General features: G+C 43.3%; 1 protein-coding gene across 1 annotated transcript in view; it reads right to left on the bottom strand.

Moving 5' to 3' along the window:
• CYYR1 (cysteine and tyrosine rich 1) overlaps nt 1–23349 on the bottom strand; it is a 106525-nt gene that overhangs the window by 72418 nt on the left and 10758 nt on the right. The window contains exon 2 of the mRNA XM_077299402.1: nt 6017–6119. Coding sequence (XP_077155517.1) covers nt 6017–6119 — 103 coding nt within the window. The remainder of the gene's footprint in view (nt 1–6016; nt 6120–23349) is intronic.

The following is a 23349-nucleotide window of genomic DNA, read 5'->3' as shown; positions in this document are numbered from 1 at the left end:
GTTGATGAAATCTGTCTTGTGGTTGTTGTTTAATCTTTATTTTCCGTTTTTAGTTAATGATATGCTCGTGCTCAATCCTATTTTTTACATGGTTTTTAATGGTCTTAACTTCCCTCCATGATTTGTAGACGATGTATAAATCACTGAATAGTACTTTCAAAGATAATGTATTGTTGCTCACAGTGGATATAATGTTAGTGCAGAAGGCCTTGTGCGCATCCTCCAACCACAAATCAGAAATCTCTGGACCCGACAAAAAACTTGCCAAACTATAATATAAAGCTATTCCACAAAATAGATTGACTCTGGGGTCAATAAGTGTGGGCTAGAAAAGAAAACCTTCTTTAAAAACATATTTTAGTGGGTATGCATTAAAAACATGGGCCTAAACCACTTTTTGTAGGATCATTTTTTTAGGATAGAAGGTAGGACTTTTGATCCCTACATCTCTGCCGATCTGGCTTTATTACAGTATGTTATCTTTATGAAATTATGGTGTGGGGTGGGAAAATGTACGGTAGCTGTACACCTCTAGTCTTCATTCGAGGTACACCTATCACCTCGGTATTACATTGATTTGGTTGCGAAACCAATGGAACAGACACTTATTCTAAGTGTCCCAGGAGCCATTTTTAATTATGACAATGCCAGGTCACATGTTGATTGTGCAACTGTGAGCAGCCTCCATGGTCTAAGCGTGCTACCATGGCCTACAGCATCTTCGTATTTGTCTCCCATCAACCATGTATGGGATGTCATTGGTCAGCATTGGAAAAGGAGCTGCCAGCAGCAGCAGGTTTTGATGATTAGCGTGCTTCTAGGAAGCCAAGAAAAGTCCCATAATCTTCAACTTAGAGGTTGTGCAGTACCATGATAGTCTAGTGTTTACGAGCTCTTTGGGTATAGGCAAATGCTGTAGATGTGTTACAAAAATGAAAAAAGTTCTGTGCTCCGAATGTTTTTGCTTTTTGCAGTCTGTGACTTGACTGCTTTGGAAAGTTGTAAGGACCCTATAGTAAAATGCATACACTATCTCCTACCCTCCTTTGTTGGTCTTATAACTAAGAAATCAGCTATAGGAAGAAGAACACTGCCATTCTAATGAATGAGACCTGAAACAACAGGCAGTGGAGACGGAAGGATTCAAGCCATTCGCAGTTGATGGCAGACTGATTTCATGCCCTGTGATGCCCATACAATAATGATGTCTTTAGGGATTTCCTCAGAAGCGCTCCAGTGCAGGATGTCTGCTGACTTGAGATAGGCCGAGCATGGCTCAGACTTGGCGGCACACACCATCTCTTCTAATAGGATATTTTATTTGAAGTAAAGTTCACTGAACATCAAGCACAGCAGCGGCGTTATGTCGCATATCCACACTGTGCAAATCTTGCATTTAACTCTGGAAAGTGTTACTGGCATTAGTAAAGCAAAGACGCATTTGTCCATTGCATTCGGCAGGAGAACAGCACCTGGATTCTTCAACGGTGATACGGACGTAGCAGAGCTTTGAGGTTTCTTTACGCATCTCAGTGATCTCCAGATTGTCAGATACAGTCTCAGAAAATTTCTACCATCCCAGCTGGCAAAGGAGGCAGGGTTTATACAATCCCAGTGGGCAATGCCCAAGTGGGCATTCCCTGGTGTGTATGAGTGTTCTCGGGAGAAATGGGGCAACGCGTTCATAGAAATCACGGGCCCCTATAGCAAAAGCTCTCATCGCTTCCTACACTTCCCCCAAAATAATATACATTTTCTTTATATTTTGTACAGTTAAGTGACAACTAGAGTGTTAGCTTCATCTAAGGAGCAGAACACTGTAAGACATGGCTGACACTCTAGTTGGCACATGACAGCAAGTATTCGAAGCGCATCCTCGTGGTTACATGACATCTGTTGGAAGAGAAGATCCCAGCCAAATATATATATATATATATATATATATTGCTCAAAAAATAAAGGAAACACTTAAACAACAGAATATAACTCCAAGTAAATCAAACTTCTGTGAAGTCAAACTGTCCACTTAGGAAGGAACACTGATTGACAATCAATTTCACATGCTGTTGTGCAAATGGAATAGACAACAGATGGAAATTATTGGCAATTATCAAGACACCCTCAATAAAGGAGTGGTTCTGCAGATGGGGACTATAGACTACATCTCAGTACCAATGCTTTCTGGCTGATGTTTTGGTCACTTTTGAATGTGGGTTGTGCTTTCACACTCGTGGTAGGCGGACTCTAAAACCCTCACAAGTGACTCAGGTAGTGCAGCTCATCCAGGATGGCACATCAATACGAGCAGTGGAAAGAAAGTTTGCTGTGTCTGTCAGCCTAGTGTCCAGAGGCTGGAGGCGCTACCAGGAGACAGGCCAGTACACCAGGAGACATGGAGGGGGCTGTAGGAGGGCAACAACCCAGCAGCATGACCGATACCTCTGCCTTTGTGCAAGGAGGAACAGGAGGAGCACTGCCAGAGCCCTGCAAAATGACCTCCAGCAGGCCACAAATGTGCATGTGTCTGCACAAACGGTTAGAAACCGACTCCATGAGGTTGGTCTGAGTGCCCGACGTCCACAGATGGGGATTGTGCTCACAGCCCAACACCGTGCAGGATGCTTGGCATTTGCCACAGAACACCAGGATTAGCAAATTCGCCACTGGTGCCCTGTGCTCTTCACAGATGAAAGCAGGTTCACACTGAGCACATGTGACGGACATGACAGAGTCTGGAGATGCTGTAGAGAGCGATCTGCTGCCTGCAACATCTTTCAATATGACTAGTTTGGCAGTGGGTCAGTAATGGTGTGGGGTGGCATTTCTTTGGAGGGCCGCACAGCCCTCCATGTGCTCGCCAGAGGTAGCCTGACTGCCATTAGGTACCGAGGTGAGATCCTCAGACCCCTTGTGAGACAATATGCTGGTGCGGTTGGCCCTGGGTTCCTCCTAATGCAGGACAATGCCAGACCTCATGTGGGTGGAGTGTGTCAGCAGTTCCTGCAAGATGAAGGCATTGAAGCTATGGACTGGCCCGCCCGTTCCCCAGACCTGAATCCGATTGAGCACATCTGGGACATCATGTCTCGCTCCATCCACGAACGTCACATTGCACCACGAACTATCCAGGAGTTAGTGGATGCTTTAGTCCAGGTCTGGGAGGAGATACTTCAGGAGACCATCCGCCGCCTCATCAGGAGCATGCTCAGGCATTGTACAGAAGGGAGGTCATACAGGCACGTGGAGGCACAATACTGAGCATCTTTTCCTTGTCATGAGGCACTTCCACTTCCTTTATTTTTTTGAGCAGTATATATATATATATATATATATATATATATATATACATATATATTAAATTATATGCCTGCTATCTGGTGGTATACTACAAATAAAAGTATGGAATTGTGTAGTAGACTGTATAAGATGCACCTAAAACATTTACTTTTTTTAAATTTTACAGTGCATGTTAGAAATCACTGTATGGATCCATAAGGGGCAACTGTTTAACATAGGTATTCTGGAGTATACGCTAAGCAGAGGTTGTTTAGTCTTGCATTGTTATTTCCTAAAAGATCAAGTTGTCCCAGATCCCGATGATAGGGTATAACTTACTGATTGTTGGGGGTCTGGCCCCTAGAACTCTTCAGCTCAGCCATGAATGTATTGGATTGAAACATGTTTGACGTCTCCTCTTTTCATTGGTAAAGAAGCACCCCCGCTAACTTTTTTATTGATTCATTTTCATTTTTTAAATCGAGAAATAAGAAGTTCTATTTGCAGTTTGCAAAAAGTTGTGTAGGGGACACAGCTAGCACATGGAAGAAGGTGCTCTGGTCAGATGAGACCAAAGAAGAACATTCTGGGTTAAATGTAAAATGCAATGTGTGTCAGAAAACGAACGCTGCGCATCACTCTGAAAATACCATCCCCGCCATCAAACATGGTGGTGACAGCATCCTGCTGTAGGGAAGATTTTTTTCAGAAGGGAAGCTGATCAGAGTTGATGGTCAGATGGAAGGAGATAAATACAGGGCAGTCCTGGAGGAAAACTTGTTAGAAGCTGCGAAAGACTTGAGAGTGGAGATGTCTCCATTCAATCTCACTGAGCGAGAGCGAGTGTGCAAAGAATAATGGGCAAAACTGTCATCTCTAGATGTACAAAGCTGGTAGAGACAGACCCCAAAAGACTTGCATCAGTAATTGCAGCAAAAGGTGGTCCTACAAAGTATTTAGTCGGGGGGTACAGAATACAAATGTTCTTCACAATTTTAAGATTTACAGTGAGGGAAATAAGTATTTGATCCCTTGCTGATTTTGTAAGTTTGCCTACTGACAAAGACATGAACAGTCTATAATTTTAAGAGTAGGTTAATTTTAACATTGAGAGATAGAATATCAAAAATAAAATCCATAAAATCACATTGCACAAGTTATATAAAGTTATTTGCATTTTGCAGTGAGAAATAAGTATTTGATCCCTCTGTCAAACAAGACTTAATACTTGGTGGCAAAACCGTTGTTGGCAAGCTCAGCAGTCAGACTTTTTTTGTAGTTGATGATGAGGTTTGCGCACATGTCAGGAGGAATTTTGGTCCACTCCTCTTTGCAGATCATCTCTAAATCATTAACATTTTGAGGCTGTCCCTTGGCAACTCTGAACTTCAACTCCCTCCATAAGTTTTCTATGGGGTTAAGGTCTGGAGACTGGCTAGGCCACTCCATGACCTTAATGTGCTTCTTTTTGAGCCACTTGTTTGTTGCCTTGGTTGTATGTTTTGGGTCATTGTCTTGCTGGAAGACCCATCCACGACTCAATTTTTAATGTCCTGGCGGAGGGAAGGAGGTTGTCACTCAGGATTAAATCCTGCTGTCAAAAGTGACTACATCATATAAATAGTTAACAGGGTGTGGGGGCTCCCTATTTAACCCCATCGGCACCCTGAGATCATGATTGTATGGTCCTGATGTTTTCCATGGTAATTCACGGCCAAATAGCAGCCTTAGGCTGCAGTCACACTATTAGCATTTGGTCAGTATTTTACATCAGTATTTGTAAGCCAAAACCAGGTGAGGAACAATCAGAGGAATCAGAGGAAAAGTATAATAGAAACCCGTCACCACTTCTGGATTTATCACCCACTCCTGGTTTTGGCTTACAAATACTGATGAGAAATACTGACCAAATACTGAACGTGTGACTGCAGCCTTACAGTCTGCTGGCTATAGAGGTAAAAATACACTTTTTCATTCTTGTCATGCCACTTTGCATTAATTCCTGAAAATCACCTGAAGAATTAATAAGCTACCTGACAGCAGTTTTCCATATGTCAAGGGGTGCTGTTTTTAAAATGGTATCACTTTTGGGGTTTTTCCAATATATAGGAGCTTCAGAGTCACTTAAAACCTGGATAGTTCCCTAAAAAAATAAATTTCCTTGAAAAAATGAAAAATTGCTACTACATTTGTAAACCTCCTAAAAGGCTAACAAAATAAAACATAATTTTACAAATGGGGCTGATGTAAAGCAGATACGAGGAAATGTTATTTATTAATGTGTTGCTGTGGTATGACTATCTGGATTAAAGGGATAATCATTCAAAGTTTGAAAATTGAACATTTTTTTACATTTTTGTCAAATTTATGATATTTTTTATAAATAAACAAAACATATCGACCTAAGTTTGCCATTTTCATAAATTATAATGTGCCACAATAAAAGTTTCAAAATTAATGGGATATGTTGAAGTGCTCCATAAAGTGACACTAGTCAGATTTCCAAAATTTGTCCCGGTCACTAAGGGGTTATTTATATATATTTTTTATATATGTGTGTATTCTCTTAGAGACATTGCCATGTATTATAAATGTACAGTATTTAGTCCTCTCATCCACAGCAAAAAAAGAAAGAAATCGAACTGTCTAAAGAAATGTCACCTTAAATGTAATACTATCAATGCACATATTAAATGATGGAAACACACGATAAAATAAGGAAAATATAGACAAAACTTACGAAAGTACATTTCCAATGTAGGCATAGTAGGAGCAGCAGTACGGAGGAGTCCCATCGCAGCAGTAGGATTTGCAGTCTGTCCCACAGTGTGCCAGGCAGGATTCTAGATGAGGAGACAGACACAGGCCGGGTGAGGGATACAAGGTCTGGATTGCACATTTTCAGCAGGTTTCAGAGTTTTGTAAAGTGTAGGATTGTTTCGATGTTTTGAAATTTTTCTCTGTTCAAAAATCAAAGAGTGGCAGGTGGAGCGCCGGAGTGGCAGGTGGAAAGCCGGAGTGGCAGGTGGAAAGCCGGAGTGGCAGGTGGAACACTGGAGTGGCAGGTGGAGCGCCGGAGTGGCAGGTGGAATGCCGGAGTGGCAGGTGGAAAGCTGGAGTGGCAGGTGGAACGCCGGAGTGGCAGGTGGAATGCCGGAGTGGCAGGTGGAAAGCCGGAGTGGCAGGTGGAACGCTGGAGTGGCAGGTAGAGCGCCGGAGTGGCAGGTGGAACGCTGGAGTGGCAGGTGGAAAGCCGGAATGGCAGGTGGAGCGCTGGAGTGGCAGGTGGAAAGCCGGAGTGGCAGGTGGAACGCCGGAGTGGCCGGTGGAATGCAGGAGTGGCAGGTGGAGCGCCGGAGTGGCAGGTGGAAAGCCGGAGTGGCAGGTGGAAAGCCGGAGTGGCAGGTGGAACACTGGAGTGGCAGGTAGAGCGCCGGAGTGGCAGGTGGAACGCTGGAGTGGCAGGTAGAGCGCCGGAGTGGCAGGTGGAACGCTGGAGTGGCAGGTGGAAAGCCGGAATGGCAGGTGGAGCGCCGGAGTGGCAGGTGGAAAGCCGGAGTGGCAGGTGGAACGCCGGAGTGGCCGGTGGAATGCAGAAGTGGCAGGTGGAGCGCCGGAGTGGCAGGTGGAACGCCGGAGTGGCAGGTTGAGCGCCGGAGTGGCAGGTGGAACGCCGGAGTGGCAGGTGGAGCGCCGGAGTGGCAGGTGGAACGCCGGAGTGGCAGGTGGAACACCGGAGTGGCAGGTGGAGCGCCGGAGTGGCAGGTGGAATGCCGGAGTGGCAGGTGGAAAGCTGGAGTGGCAGGTGGAACGCCGGAGTGGCAGGTGGAAAGCCGGAGTGGCAGGTGGAACGCTGGAGTGGCAGGTAGAGCGCCGGAGTGGCAGGTGGAACGCTGGAGTGGCAGGTGGAAAGCCGGAGTGGCAGGTGGAGTGGCAGGTGGAAAGCCGGAGTGGCAGGTGGAATGCCGGAGTGGCCGGTGGAATGCAGGAGTGGCAGGTGGAGCGCCGGAGTGGCAGGTGGAACGCCGGAGTGGCAGGTGGAGCGCCGGAGTGGCAGGTGGAATGCCGGAGTGGCAGGTGGAGCGCCGGAGTGGCAGGTGGAAAGCCGGAGTGGCAGGTGGAAAGCCGGAGTGGCAGGTGGAACGCCGGAGTGGCAGGTGGAAAGCCGGAGTGGCAGGTGGAACGCCGGAGTGGCAGGTGGAACGCCGGAGTGGCAGGTGGAACGCCGGAGTGGCAGGTGGAAAGCCGGAGTGGCAGGTGGAACGCTGGAGTGGCAGGTGGAGCGCCGGAGTGGCAGGTGGAATGCCGGAGTGGCAGGAGGAACGCTGGAGTGGCAGGTGGAACGCCGGAGTGGCAGGTGGAACGCCGGAGTGGCAGGTGGAAAGCCGGAGTGGCAGGTGGAACGCCGGAGTGGCAGGTGGAAAGCCGGAGTGGCATGTGGAACGCCGGAGTGGCAGGTGGAAAGCCGGAGTGGCAGGTGGAACACTGGAGTGGCAGGTGGAGCGCCGGAGTGGCAGGTGGAATGCCGGAGTGGCAGGAGGAAAGCTGGAGTGGCAGGTGGAACGCCGGAGTGGCAGGTGGAATGCCGGAGTGGCAGGTGGAAAGCTGGAGTGGCAGGTGGAACGCTGGAGTGGCAGGTAGAGCGCCGGAGTGGCAGGTGGAACGCCGGACCGTCCCTCCATTCATTCTAGGTGGAACTGTCGGAAAAAGCTGAGTTCAGTGCTTGGATAACCCCATAGGTAATGAATGGAGATCGGGCATGTGTGCTCTAGCTCCGTTCTATGGCTATGTTCACACATTGTGGCTTTTAATGCAAACGAAAAGCTGCAAAAGCTATGACATTTCAGAAATCTCATGCACATACTTGTTTTTTTTTCCTGACTTAATTTGAAAACTGTAGCACATCAACTCTGTCAGCGTTTTTGCAGCATTTTTTCAGCCGTTGAAAAAAATGAAAAAGAAAAACTAAACGATTTTGCAGTCTTTGCGGCGTTTTTGGTGAATACTACTAACTTTAGTTAGTGGGTACTGTAGAAAAATTGCACAAGTAACCTGCACCAAAAAACGGAGGAAAGAAACACCATGAAAAATGCTGCAAAAACTGACATTTTGAACACATCATTTTTACTGCTAAGAAAAACACCGCAAAAGTGTGAACATAGGCCAACAGCGATAAAAGATCCCTGTTCTGCTGATCGGTGCAGTCCCAGCATTCAGACACACATTAACCAGTGAGCTATCACCTATTCTGTGGATAGGTGATGACTTGTTTTCACTGCACAACCCCGTAATTTATATTTCCTTGTGGTCATTTTTGGGCTCTTTCACATGACCATGATCATCTGTCCGATCTCGGATGTCAATGGATGGAATGGTCTCACATCTACAGAATTGAGTGTGGCAGCCCGATAGAAATGCATGAAGTGGTCACGCTCGGGTCAGGAGATGCACAGACCGTCCGTGCATTGAGATCTGAGATCGGACCGATGATCGCGGACACCTGAAAGAGCCCTTAGCCTTGTTACCAACATTACCAACCCTGTTCATTCAGACTGCCCATGTCCAACCTTTAAACCAGGCACAATATTTAGGCATCCAATTATTAGGTTTGGGTGATGATCAGGTGACTAATTCTATTCTACTAATTCTTCTTTAAACACTTGCTCATATCTAAAAAGATTCTAATTCCTGAGTAGTATTTTTATTAAAAACTAACAGAAAACAGGGTCCATGTCCGAGTGGGTGGAAAAAGAGCATTTTCTGATAGGCGGGCACAAGAAGCACAAAACATATGGCCCTTGGACCAAGCGTGGTAGATTTTGATGGTGCTTATCACCGTCTTGTATAGTAAAAAAATATTGAGGCTCCTTGTTCAAGGAAGGGGTCATGGCCATTATTGATTATGACCCTGCTTGGAAGGAGGACGTAGCCCTTTAGGACAGTATGCTGGAGGATGAGGCATGTCAATGTTTTTCACGTAGATTTCAATGGTAATACTTTTTTCTTCCTGTTGGGGCGCTGCAGGAGAACTGAAGACTTGTTGCAGGGTTCCTCTACAGATCACTGATTATTGCTGGGGTTTCTAGTTGTTGACTTTTTAATCAGCTTATCACCAGAAGCTGGACAATCCCTTTAAACAATAGGAATTATCAATATATCATGCCATGAGAGGAAAATATTTGTTCTTTTGCTTATGCATAACCTCCAAACACGTACCATCCTAAGTATAAACACTGATGCAAATATATAAAAATGATATACTGTATATACTATATATCTACAAAACAACAACAGGACCACTGCAACAGAGCAGGGCTAATTTAATGGATAGTGCAAGGATAATGTTATCTCCTCCAGCAATTCCATTCAGGACTGATTTCTACAATTTATTTTCTCAGAACGGCTAGAGAAGCAAATTGTCCGATCATTTAGGAAAGAAATAAGATTAAGAAGAGAGAAATGTTTATGCTCCTCTGGGAAACAAAATGCAGATTCTATGTGCTGAGATATGCAGACCTCCGGGTGTAAACAGGCGACTCACTTTGAAAAGGAGTTATTCGTACCCATGGTGATTGCTTTATTTATTATTAACTCCTGTTCCGTTTAGTTGACTTTTCAGCAGTCTTATTATCATCACAGACAGGATGACACTGACGGATAACCCTCTAATATGCAGTGTATAAAACAAGATACACCAGTCACAATAGGTGATGTCCCAGCTCATCTCCTCCCCTGACGTTTGCCAGATCATCCCTAAAAACTCTGCTGTGGTAATCAATAGGCCAAAGCCAGTTTATTGCTGCCTACGAACATTTTGCTGTTGAATTGCCATCTGTACAGAAAGGGTTAGAGTAATATTAGACTTAATTGTCAGTTTGAAAATTGTAAGATTTTTATATGGACAGTAATATGAAAAATAAAAAAAGTTAACAAAAATAAATAAGCAAAATAAAAACCTGATTTAAAGAGGACTTGTCAATTGCTCAAAAAAATGGAGTTACCGTAAATACATGGTAAAACTCCTTGAGCTCTCCTGATGCTGCCGCTGTTTTCTGTTTTGCTATGCATGTCTCCATTGTCGAGATATTCACGATTGTTTCTTCTGGAGCATACTATGTGAAATCTCTACTTTGTAGTCCACCTGAACATTTCTTCACAATTTTTTCTGGGGTTGTGTGTCTTCACCCCTCCCTTCCAGACGCTGCCAATCACAGCTCAGCATCTGATTTAGCCTCCAAGGCTGAAGACCTGTGATTGGCAGCATCTGTGAGGGAGGAGTGAAAGCGCACCATCCTAGAGAGGACTCTGAAGAAACACCCAGTTGAACTACGAGCAGAGATTTCACATAGTACGCTCCAGAAGAAACAAATGCGAATATCTATGAATGGGGTGAGGCAGCACAAAACGGGGAACAGTGTCAGAATCAGGGAAGATCAGATATTTTTTGCAAAGTATTTAAATAATTGTTTTGAGCAAGTGACAGATACTCTTTAAATAAATGGTCAATGTCTAATGACACTTCGCCTTTCAACTGGTCATACACATTGGAATAGTTTTGGCCAGACCTGGACTAATTAAAGAGCTGGTGTGATTATTGGTGTATTGGGTCATCTCAATGTCGGATGTTAGTGGAAAGAAAGAAAGAAGTTATGGAGGCCTCCCAGAGAAGATATCAAGGGAAAGAAGGATCAGACGGTTTGAGTTCTGCTCTCCACCAGGGTTATCTGACAGTGGCTTACTCTCTGCTCCCTATTGAGAACACACACGTAGAATGCCTGTCTATGATAGAGTCAGGAGGGAGAGCTGTTGAGATGGCAGCTTTCTAATGCAATTTGCCTGCCTTAGAGATTCAGCTCCGGTCTAGATTCTAGAGTCTAGAAGGACCTGTTTGACTATGTCCAAAGTCTATGAATTTCCCACTAGAAGAAGACAGCTATGCGGAAGTCTCTCAGAACTTTTTGAGTCTTCTACGTACCTACGAAAAAGTATCACTTTTGCTTTCTCTTGCATGATTTCAGAAAGCATTATTTCCAGCATTGTGCAGACACCTGGCACATAATAAGTAGCATGTCTCAGCTGTTATGGTGACTTCATCCCTGACTATCTCCCAAAGGAACAAACGTGATAGCAACGTCTCACCTACGAGGGTTCCCAGGTGTACAAAGCTGCTTATCCAGCTCTGCGCTCCTCTAACCAAATAACCAGAGACATGATTAGGTCATTAATTAAAGATAGTTGATAGCAGTCTAAAGTACTAAGAAGACAGAGAATTAGTTACATCTATGACATCTGTGTATAACAAATGCTGCAAAGGCAAAAGTGTTAAGGTCAAATTTCTGCCCTGATCGATGATATAAGTCGATTTGCACTTTTTTTTTAAGGGAGGAGAGGCCTGTAACTTGCCATAAATATGTTATATGCTTGCCAGGTGTAAATGTTGCTGTTCACCTGAACCCGGTGTTGTTTTTCTTTTGTTGCTGCACCTATTCATTCCCTTTTCTCTTTATGTAACTCTAGTTTTTATTTAGCCAAGTAGGTGCTGCCCTCTACTCTTCTCAGTGGTCATTGTCTTGAGGACCACGCTCAGTTGCCTACAAAAGAGTAGATTTATATTCAGGGATAAGGGGGCCATAATCTCAGTGATGTCGAGGAGCAGAAGCAAATTTTTTTTTTTAAATGGATGCGGGAGAACAGCGGCATTTACACAAGGTTAAAAAATTACGTATTTATGGCAAGTGACAAGTTATATGGACATGACGGATTATCACTTGGTCCCCGTACACTTAGCGTACTGTCTCTGGTACATTCCCTGTTTACACCGGGAAACATGTGGCCTGTCGTTATTCCTTTTTGTCTGTACAAATGACTTGATTAGCTTTGAAACAGGCATTTTGCTCGTTAATCATCTGATCAGTGGCCAACGATCAGAAATAAACATTCTTACAAAAGCTCATCGGCTGATTATCATTCATGTAAAGGATCCTTTGGTTCTCTGAATTCAATGGATGTTATCATTCACAGTGCCATAAAAATTCCATAAATTCTGATAATCTATTGTTTCGAGTGCAGGATTGCAAAGTAATCAGCGATCTCAAGCTAACAGGAGCAGAGGATTTAGGATTCTATTTTTCACAAGCAGATAATTGTTGAAACGATGAACAATGGGATCGTAATGAGCAAACAATGGCAGACAGGTGTTCATACAGATCCAACAGCAAATCCCACCGTGGTACGCTGATGGTGCCCTGAGCAAATTTCACGCCTCTACCCCTCTTGTTCCCCAGATACGCCTCTGATGGTAGAGGTGGCCCTGTTCTAAATTTTGCAATGAGGCCCAAAAACTGCAGCATAGATCTGAGATGCAAAGCAAAATTTGGTGTGCGTTGTACTTTGGACGATGAATCTGAAGAATTTCTACTCTTATTAGTAAACTTTTCTAGAAATGTCTGATCTAAAATATTTTATAATCTATCAGGACCCATTAATGCTGGATTAAAGGCGGCAAACTGTACCAGCTGATAACTGCAGAAGGCCGTAAAATTCACAAGATTTACCAACTAGCAGATGGTTCCAACAATACCTATATGATTACAGTGATAACATTCTGCAATTCTAGAATACTGTGCCCCTGAGTGATTTGCAAATGAGAAAGAGGTAATCACCGAATCATTGTTCCAGGGCTGTAACATTATACTGGGACCACATTTCATCTTTGCCAATATTTTTAAATAATTTTCAGGAACACTTGTCTACTGAGCCAGTGCATTTCCAAATATAATGTATTTATACATAGAAGCAATCAGCACCCTTATATAAATACAGCAGTGAGACTGATGCAAAAAAAATCACCATGGTTTGAAGTCTTCACAGTGGCAAATTTAATCAACTTGTCAACTAAATATTTTTTTCATGGCTGGGAGTTACACGTCTCTATAGATCCCTATGTATGGAAAACCATGCGGTATCCCTATCGGTATAATCATAAAGTAGTGCATATATTAGTTGGTTGCTTTAAAGTGAACCTGTCACCGATAGAAAAGTGATACTTTTTTGCTCTCATTTTATTATCACTGCTCTGCTGATTATCCAGTTTTAATTCTTTTTTTAATCCACCATACAATTCAATAGATATGGGCCTTTTTTATTTAATGTTGCTTTTCATGGTATTAACCAAGGGGGTGTGGATTTCTTAAGGGCATGTCTTCTGACTGCTCTGCATTATTATTCCATGAGTCTATTATAATTCCATAACTAGGCTGCAAGTGTGGGTCTCTTGAGACAGTGTTTCTATGGTTGTCTATATGTACCAGTACTCACACCAGGAAACTTCATCAGATAGCTTGACTCGACTGCAGAGGCATGTATGAAGATTCCAGAATAAGTTTATTCTCAGGCTGAATTCTTGTATTATTTTACCTACAGCAACTGAAGTAGATAAAAAGACAATTCTGAACCAAAGATGTACAGAGATGAGCCTAGCAACATGGCTGACGAATAGTAACTGAGGAGGAAGAAGGGAGTGGTTACTTACATCAGAGCTACAAGGAGAGAGACAGGACAAACTTTTGAAAGGCAAACTGATTCCATAGCAGTATAATAGCAAAAATACAATACTGTAGGATAATAAGGGAGCACTGGAAAAAAACTAAAAAATATTGAGTATCGGTGAGCTGCAAAACAGGTGAAGGTCTAGGACAGGGGAGTATAATGTATCTTATTTTTTTAAACCCCTTCCTGGATCTCAAAAGAAGAAAGCAAAAAGGATTGATGAAAATTGAATCCCAAAAATGTAACATTTGCTAGAATTTTTAGGAAATTTGTAATGAATTTGATTGATTACAAATGTATTTACTAATCTTTAATTATAAATTATGCGGAATCTTTGCGTACAAAACTATATATCAATCTGCTCAGCTACTTCTATTCTACAACCAACTGTGTGCATAATACAGTTTCTACATTACCTGTGAAATAAGTGTTCTCTTCCACTTATAGACGCTCCAACCCTTGAGCGTTCTTAGGACCAGTGCTCACATAATAAATAATATTACTTCTTAGTCATTAATTCACATTTTTCAGCCAAGAAACAAGTTAGATATTTCATTTATATAGTATTATGTTCCGGTGCCCACTGCCTTACAAAACACCTTGTTACAAGGCAGCTGTAATTAATCTTAATTCTCGGATATCTCATGGAACCAAATGTTTGTGTTTGGAGTAATTACATTTGGATAAACAGCTTTAGAAACATTTTCCTAATTTCTAATTTTTAAAGGCCGTTCCCTTTAGAAACCTGCAGTATCACTGAGAGATGAGAATATTTAATTCACAGTCCAGCCCTGGGCCAAGGGACAAGGATCAACTTTTATTAGTAGTTACTAACTTCAATTAAAATGTCTAATAACGAAGCCTAATTTTCTGTATCTAATTGTGTGCAGTATTGGGTAGGGAATGGCAGCCACTGGGCTCTTATTGTGAAGAACACTAGATGTAAACCAATTACAAGGTAAAAATGCATTCATTAAATCAGCTTGATAATCAAGTCGTCCATAAAGTGGGTTAATGTCGCAGAACCGCTGAGTAAAGGGACAATCCTGAAAACCGCCCTTGAAGCGGTGGATGACAGAACGCATCAGCTGTGTTCTCCGGTGGCCCGCGGAAAAGCAACGGTGAATTTCAGATTTCTTTCCATTGTGAACAAATGAGCAAAACTTGTTAATTATTTCACAATTTAGTTACGTGAGGCAAAAAAAGGTTAATTGAATATATCCGTATTATAAGATGAAGATGGCGCAGATCATTTTCTTAATGGATCTTACTTTTTAATTAATGTGATTTTCTTCTAAGGATAATATATCACACAGTTGCTGTTACATCCTGTCTGAGGCCACAAGCTCAAAAGGGCTACCTCGGACAGACTTGGTACAAGCCATTCCAGATTCCAGATTCAAGATTCCAGATGAACTCCGGCCTTCACCCTTTAACCCCTGTACAGGGATCTGGAGGTCCACTGGATTGTTTCCATGGAAGGGCTGCTGGCCGGAGGAGAAAACCAGACGTGACAGGGGTTGTTACATTGGGTGAAAATGAAAAAGTCATGCCAGGTACAAAATCAAAAGGCAAGTGGCTGGTCAAAATATAAGCCAAGGTCAGACAATGGAAAATACAAAATAACACACAGAAGCAAAGAGTCAGAGTGACCAGGTCTAGCTGAATAAACTATAATCAGGCAGTCAGAGACTGTTTGCTGGGGTTTATATAGAAGGAAGCCCAACTATTGCTCCCAGCAAAGAGCTAATTACATACCAGCTCATTGCAGCAAAACACAGGATGACAGAAAAGGGACAACTAGACTAAACAATCTAAAAGCTAAACTGGGACATGCTTCCTGGGTTCAGCAGTTTATTTATTTATTTTACTCGTTTTATATAGCTAGCAACTTATACGGCCAATTAACATGGTAATACTTAATAAATCAGCAATCTGTACCAATAGTCTAAAGGTACCTTCACACTAAGCGACGCTGCAGCGATACAGACAACGATGCCGATCGCTGCAGTGTCGCTGTGTGGTCGCTAGAAAGCTGTCACACAGACCGCTCTCCAGCAACCAACGATGCCGAGGTCCCCGGGTAACCAGGGTAAACATCGGGTTGCTAAGCGCAGGGCCGCGCTTAGTAACCCGATGTTTACCCTGGTTACCAGTGTAAAATGTAAAAAAACAAACAGTACATACTCACCTTCGCGTCCCCCGGCGTCCGCTTCCCTGCACTGACTGAGCGCCGGCCCTAACAGCAGAGCGGTGACGTCACTGCTGTGCTGTGCTTTCACTTTACGGCCGGCGCTCAGTCAGTGCAGGAAGCGGACGGCGGGGGACGCGAAGGTGAGTATGTACTGTTTGTTTTTTTACATTTTACACTGGTAACCAGGGTAAACATCGGGTTACTAAGCGCGGCCCTGCGCTTAGTAACCCGATATTTACCCTGGTTACCATTGTAAAACATCTCTGGCATCGTTGCTTTTGCTGTCAAACACAACGATACACGGCGATCTGACGACCAAATAAAGTTCTGAACTTTAACCAACGACCAGCGATATCACAGCAGGATCCTGATCGCTGCTGCCTGTCACACTCAACGATATCGCTAGCCAGGACGCTGCAACGTCACGGATCGCTAGCGATATCGTTTAGTGTGAAGGTACCTTAAGGGACTTAAAGACCCATCATCAAATTAGCATAGTAACACAAAGAAAAGATGATACCAGGTCAAGCAAATACCGTATCAAAAAAACCTTTATTAACAATTATTAAAACTAAGACAACAAGTGTGAGAGAGGTGATACAAAAATGGCGACATAAATGGGGGCGTTTTATATAGCGCCATTAATTCCACAGCGCTTTACAGGCATTATTGGCACTGTCCCCGATGGGGCTCACAATCTACATTCCCTATCAGTATGTCTTTGGAGTGTGGGAGGAAACCGGAGAACTCGGAGGAAACCCACGCAAACACGGAGAGAAGTTAACGTGGTATTAGTGCGGCACTGCCTAGCGGCCCAGGTAGAGGTGGCAGCACTATATGCAGACAGGTATGTGACAGTTGCCATCCTGCGTGGCTCACACTTAGTCAACTAGAAAAACAACAGACATAAGAACCATGACTTTAGGTTGCTGTAAACTTGAGAAAAAGTTAGCTGAACCTGCTGTTTTCGACAAGACCAGCTAACTATTGTCTCTCTCCCGAAAGGACTGATCGGGCATGTTGAAATTTAATGTGGATGAATCCCTTCTTATGGTAGACAGAGTTGTCTGGCTGCAGTTTTTTTCCATCTTTCCACTGAGAATACATGAATGCTCGACCAAGCTGAGGAACCAATGACCCAGTTGCTGGGCCTTGGGATTCTTTTGGCAAGACTTGCCATTTTTACAGACGAGATGGTAAAATGACCTTGACTATCCAAAGCATCTTGGTATATGGACATACAGCATATATCGATAAGAATTCAAAGTGCTAGATAAAACTGTATCCCAAAATAGAATGTGAAAAGAGTTTTCCTAGAGTAATAAAGGTTGGAAACGGCACCTAATCTGGAAATCTGCAATGGCACAACAATTTTTATTTACAGAACATCTTGAGTAACTTTCCAGATACTAAGAACCGATAAGATAAAGAAGGATCCTCCAATCGCAAAATAGTGTCTAAACAGTATTGATTTTTATTAAACAATTATTTTAAAAAAGGACATAGTTAAAAAAAAACTTTATAACTACTTTATAGCAGAGACCAGTCAAACGTTGTATTTTTGTGGATTTTTTTCACATCTATTATATAAATTTGACTCTAGCCTCATGGACCAGTGGCTACCAGCCTTACCCAAGAAAAACTTGTTATATATAATGCATAAATGTTTGCCGAACCCACTGATTTCAACATTTTCAACTTACTAATATGTATAAAGATCCGCCAATGCCAAAGGGGTCTGGCTCGGCCAAGTGGCACAGTCAAAGGAGCTATTGGAGTGATGTATTGGAGATTGTGATGGCTATTACAATGGAAAATTTCAATGTGTGCCTTAATTTATTGATTACTGTGGCAATAATCATGTATTGGGATTTGTCTTTCATATTTCACATGAATAGATTCTTACCAAATTTTTGCACTACGATCTGGTTGCTAAAATACAGTGTTGCTACCATTTTTATCTTCAGTTTCCAACATCTTATGAAAATATTTTGGCTTATTGCTAAGCTCCTTATCTACAGTGCTATTGTGAAGCTCCTGGACCCCAGTGCAAAATATATAGTATGACCCCAACTAAAGGAACATGTACATGGATCAATAATAAACCCAACTGATTTCCGATCGTTGGCTTGTGTAAAAATAGCAGTGATCAGCCAACAAATGAGCAAAATGCAGATATGTCAATCGATCACATCTGTTATGCCGTCTGTAAGGTACACTGGTTTTGTGCTGCCGACAATATGCAAGTTGTATTCTTTTGCCGATTGGCATTCAATATGATCAGAACCCTGCCCATACACACCTGCTGATAGTCTCAGGTGTCACCCCATTCATTGCACCCCCAGTAGTTGGGCCCCTGATTTGACCTGCTTTTTTACTTCCATTATGGTTGTAGTGGCCCATAAACCAACTTTACATCCACAAGACTTGTTAAAAGATTTTCTGTGTGATAAATCTAATTAGATTATAGTAAAATAATGACAAGGTGTTGTCTTCTGTCACAATGTGTGAATCTCACGTTTAAGGTGTTAAATCTGAATACTTGTTACCTCTTCCAGAATAAAACCTGGAGCTGGAAATACCAACCCTGTTGCCAGGAGAACTCCCTTATTTTTGGAGAAGTTGAGGAGGCAGTACAGATGGGAAATACCAGGGAAAGTAAACATCCTAGAGATCATATCTGCAGAATGATTGGAGCTACTGTTGGCCCAGGATCTTTCACAGTTGGGGCATTTAGTATTATCTTCCAAGAATAAGTTTCACACGTCCATACACAAGCAGCAAAGTATCTACGTGGATCGATGGCCACCTCAGTTGCTTGTCTCCATAAGTCCACTGCTAAATATTCACTTCTTTCAAATATTCACAATTGTATTCAGCACAAGTGCTATTCTATGTTAGTAGGGCAGATGGAGGCTCAGTGGTTAGCACTGTTGCCTTGCAGCACTGGGTTCCTGTGTCTAAATCCCACCAAGGACAAGATCGGTAAAGAGTGTGTTTGTTCTCCTCGTGTCTGAGTGGGTTTCCTCCAGTTTCTCCGGTTTCCTCCCACTCTCCAAAGACAAACTGATAGGGAATGTAGATTGTGGGCACCACTGTGGATGGTGGGGAGCTACACCAAATTTAATATTTTATTCTCATGCAAATTTACTGTGCAAGTGCACTGGTGTGTATCGGTGCACTTACAGTCCTTTGCTCCTCTTTGCTTCTTCCTGTCAGCAATGCCCTAGCATCTTGATTGACAGCGGAGAGCAGAGGTGATGTCATGTAGCACAGCACTTGTCTCCACTGTCAATCGTGATCCAGTGGTGGCACTGGTGGGGAGAAGCAAAAAGGAGCAAAGGACTCTAAGTGCACCGATACACACCAATGCACTTGCAAAGCCAACTTGCTTTTAAATAAAAGGCAAATTTTGGTGAGATGCAACACTGGAGAGCGATGAGATAGATATTCGAGATGTTTCTCCTTTCCCTATCCTTCGCCACTTCTGGCTTCTTAGTGAAAGTCTTGCTTGTGGATCACTGGAGATTTGGTCACTAGATCTACAGATCTTAAGAACAGGGATCCGCAACCCTGAGAGTAGGGCTTCAATGGAGAAGAGGTGTGCATACTCGGTCACTACTCCATTAATTGTCCCGATATCTTCCCTCGTGTAATCTCTGGTCCTCCCAAGATCTCCTTCTCTCCTCCACACTTATTCTCTCCTCACCTAATCACCTCCAATTCTTCTCTTGAATATCCCCCATCCTCTGGAATTCTCTGCCCCAACACGTCCGACTACCAACCACTTTCGGATCTTTCAGAAGGAACCTGAAAACCCATCTCTTCTGGAAAGCCTACAGCCTGCACTGACCCCGCTGCCTCCTCATCACTACCGGAGCTGCTGCAACCCCCAACCTGCTGTCGCCTGCAAGGGCAGGGTCCTCTCCCCTCCGTATCAGTCTGTCATTGTTAGTTTGTTTACTGCAATTTGTATGTTGTAACCCCTTCTCATGTACAGCACCATAGAATCAATGGTGCTATATAAATAATAATAATAACAATAATAATAATTGTCTGACAGAGAAAGTCAACTACAGGACAACTTGCAATTTTGTGAATAATTGAATAGTGCTTGTGAAAACAAGAAACTTTCCAATGTACTGTATATTAAAATCCTCAATCAACAATAATAGTATTGTTTGTTAAGTTGCTTACTATGCATTGCTCAGATTATCGGCCATCACCGTGGTGTTAAAGCTCTGGCCGAACATGCTCTTTACAATATAGCTTGTAAGCACTGCACTGAAGCTGATCACATTGCTGGAGTGCAGTCTTATCTCTCGATCACAGCCAGCTTCGGTCCCAATACGCCTTCGATACTGTCTGATATAGTAACATCGGAGAGCACAAGCTCTGGCCAGTGGTGTAAAAATGCTACTGGTACGAAAAGTCAATCAAGCAGGAGCATTCATGTCCCAGCAATCGTAAGTCCAGGATGTTGAGAAGCTGAGCATTCCTAATTCAGAACATGGGACTAATCGCTTAGTACTGACCAGATTGTTGTATGTCAAAAACTAAAGGAAACCAAACACGTCAGATACTAATACACGTTTCTCCGTCAGCTTTCTCAAGGGTTTTAAGCATACAGTGTGTCCTTTTCTCATAGTTTTCACAGGTTTGTGTCTGGATAGCTACTTTTTAATTACAGGTAAGCATGGAATAACAGACTTTTTGGTATACTTTCATGTACACAGTTTTTCATAGCAGAAGTCATTGGTGGGTGAAGTCAAATAGGGCCAAGGACAACATCTGCAAAAAGTTTGTATGTTGTCCCCGTGGGTTTCCTCCTGGCCTTCGTTTTCCTCCCACACTCCAAAGACATACTGATAAGGAATTTAGGTTGTGAGCTCCAATGGAGAGAGTGATGACAATATATCTGTAAAGCGCTGGTGAATATGATGGCGCTATATAAGCAAGGCATAATAAAATATAGATAATAAATTTGTAACACCCCAGGAAGCCGGTTGTTACAGTGGTATTGCCTTCCTCATGGGGAGGGTGCTGCCATGCCTGGAAATGACAAGGGTCCCTTTAACAGGTAACACGTACACACAACACTGTTCTGACTCCAGGCCAGAAGGGGGAGCTCTAGACCTGGTTTCAGGGTAGCTTCCCTATATATTCTGGCTGGAGGAGGAGTTAGTCAGTATGGGAGGAGAGCTAGAGCTGAGCAGACATGCGGCTCTACAGCTCCTGACAGGAGAGTCAGGCAGTCTGTGGGAGACAGCGAGGGGAGAAGGAACAAAGGAGGAGAGAAAGAAACTGGAGTGGAGCTACGACTGAGTTCACTCCAGGATCAAGCGCAAGAGAAACAGGAGGCCGGAATTCCGAGGTTGTGGGGTAACTGTATGCCCGACAGCAGAAACCGGCGGGCAGGAAATTTCAAGTCTACTGACCACCATTACACCCGAAGGCACAGCAGCAGATTAGAGCCCGGAGTCACCACGAGAGGGACACCTGTAAAAAGGCTTGAGGTGCCTGCCATGCGGGTAGGGTCCACCTAAAAGGACAGAGAGAGAAAGAGAGAGAGAGGATCTTGTACGAAGCCTCAGGCCGCAAGGGACTCAGAACACAGAGCAGTAAGGAAGGCTTCCAACCCCACCTGGCTAGGGGGATTCCGAATTGCTTCCAGGCTGCCCGGATTCCAAAGACCACCTGTAATCTGTGTACCTGAACTGTATCAGTAAACTTGGGTCCTCTAATTCTTTCCTGCACTTCACCATCTATCATCCTTACCAACTGCACCGGGAGCCCTGAGGATTAAGTTCTACCTGTGGGGAACTATACCACCTCTGCTGCAATACCATCATCCCCTGTGGACCCCTTTAAGCAGCTTCGGCTATCCCTGGCCGAGTACCACAGGTGGCGTCATGAACATTACTACAATAGACTTTATTTATACTTCCATTAATCCCTTTTTACTGGACGCCCAGGGCCACGGATCAGGTCACTGCCGCAGTGACCACACCTTTAAGAACAGAACCGGCCCCCCGAGTACCCCACGGTCCTAGCGTGCGCTCAAAATTGTGCACACACTGCCGGACAATTGGTTGAAGAGTATTTATAAGAACATGTGTTCCCGATCATCGCCCTATGTAAACATGCCATCAATCAGCTGATTGTGAGTTGTTCATGGTGGCCCTAAAATCCTAGTTGTCGGCAGCACATCTCCATGTGAACACAAGCTGTATGGGAACTATATGACCGTATTAATGATTGTTCCGTCCAATTGACCAATGTAAAAAGTCAACCATTGATTAACGCTCTGCCCACACAGATCCACCATAAACAACACATCCTGATCTCCAAAGCTGAAAACCTGGGGGGCACATTCAGGACCACTCCCCAATTACAGTGGAATACTCCAAAGACATATTGACAGGGAATCTAGATTGTGATCCCCAAAGGGGATGGTGAGGTTACGTCTGTAAGGGGCTGTAAAATAAATACAAAATATAAAAATACTCTGATTTTTGTTCAAGTTCCCTTTAGATTCCGAGATGATGATTTCGTTAGAAATTTGCTGATATTCAAAATTGGAGTCAATTTTTTTTGTAATAGAAAAAAAACATAAGAAAAAGGAAAACATAACAAAGCAAAACTTAAAATGAAAATATCTCATGCCCTATGTAATCAGAAAGGAAATGTCACACTGTTGGCGTTAATGAAAGATTGCCTGACAAACAGAGATGTCCTGCTCCCCCCTTCCATCCAATTGACCTTAATTTGCACTTGATTTATAGTTACAAAGCAGCTCTCCATTTGCATTCACATTACTCTCCGCACATTTACATATTAAGAGAGCCAATTAGTCTGCTAAATGCGATACAAAATGTTCTGTCAAGTGCAAATCACTGACCACAAAGCCCGGTGACACTTGTAGGATGCTGCTTATGTGGCTACTTGTACAAGAACTGCGGAGGACCAGACGTTCTGGAGACCAAACACATTGAGGAGGCCCCAAACTCCTCTACTTCTTTCCTATTCACAATTCATATGGTAAGACCAGAGTAGCTCAGACAGTGAGGATTTTAGACGTGGATCATGCTTAAAGGGGTATCCCATGAACAAAGTTCATTTTAATCAATAGATATTGGAATAATAATCTTTTCCACAATTGGATGTGTTTTAAAAAATGTTCCTGTGCTGAGATAATCTTATAAATCTGCTCGTACTGTGTACTGTGTAATGGCTGTATCTGACCGGGCAGGAATATGGTCTGATCATACCACAGCTCCTTTGCTTTCGCCCCCTGCCCAGGAGCTGTGATATGATCAGACCATGTCCCT

Source organism: Ranitomeya variabilis, chromosome 3 (assembly GCF_051348905.1).
Source record: "Ranitomeya variabilis isolate aRanVar5 chromosome 3, aRanVar5.hap1, whole genome shotgun sequence".
In the NCBI taxonomy this organism is placed as follows: Eukaryota; Metazoa; Chordata; class Amphibia; order Anura; family Dendrobatidae; genus Ranitomeya; species Ranitomeya variabilis.
The sequence above is the reverse complement of the archived record's forward strand: the minus strand, read 5'-3'. Positions and strand labels throughout refer to the sequence as shown.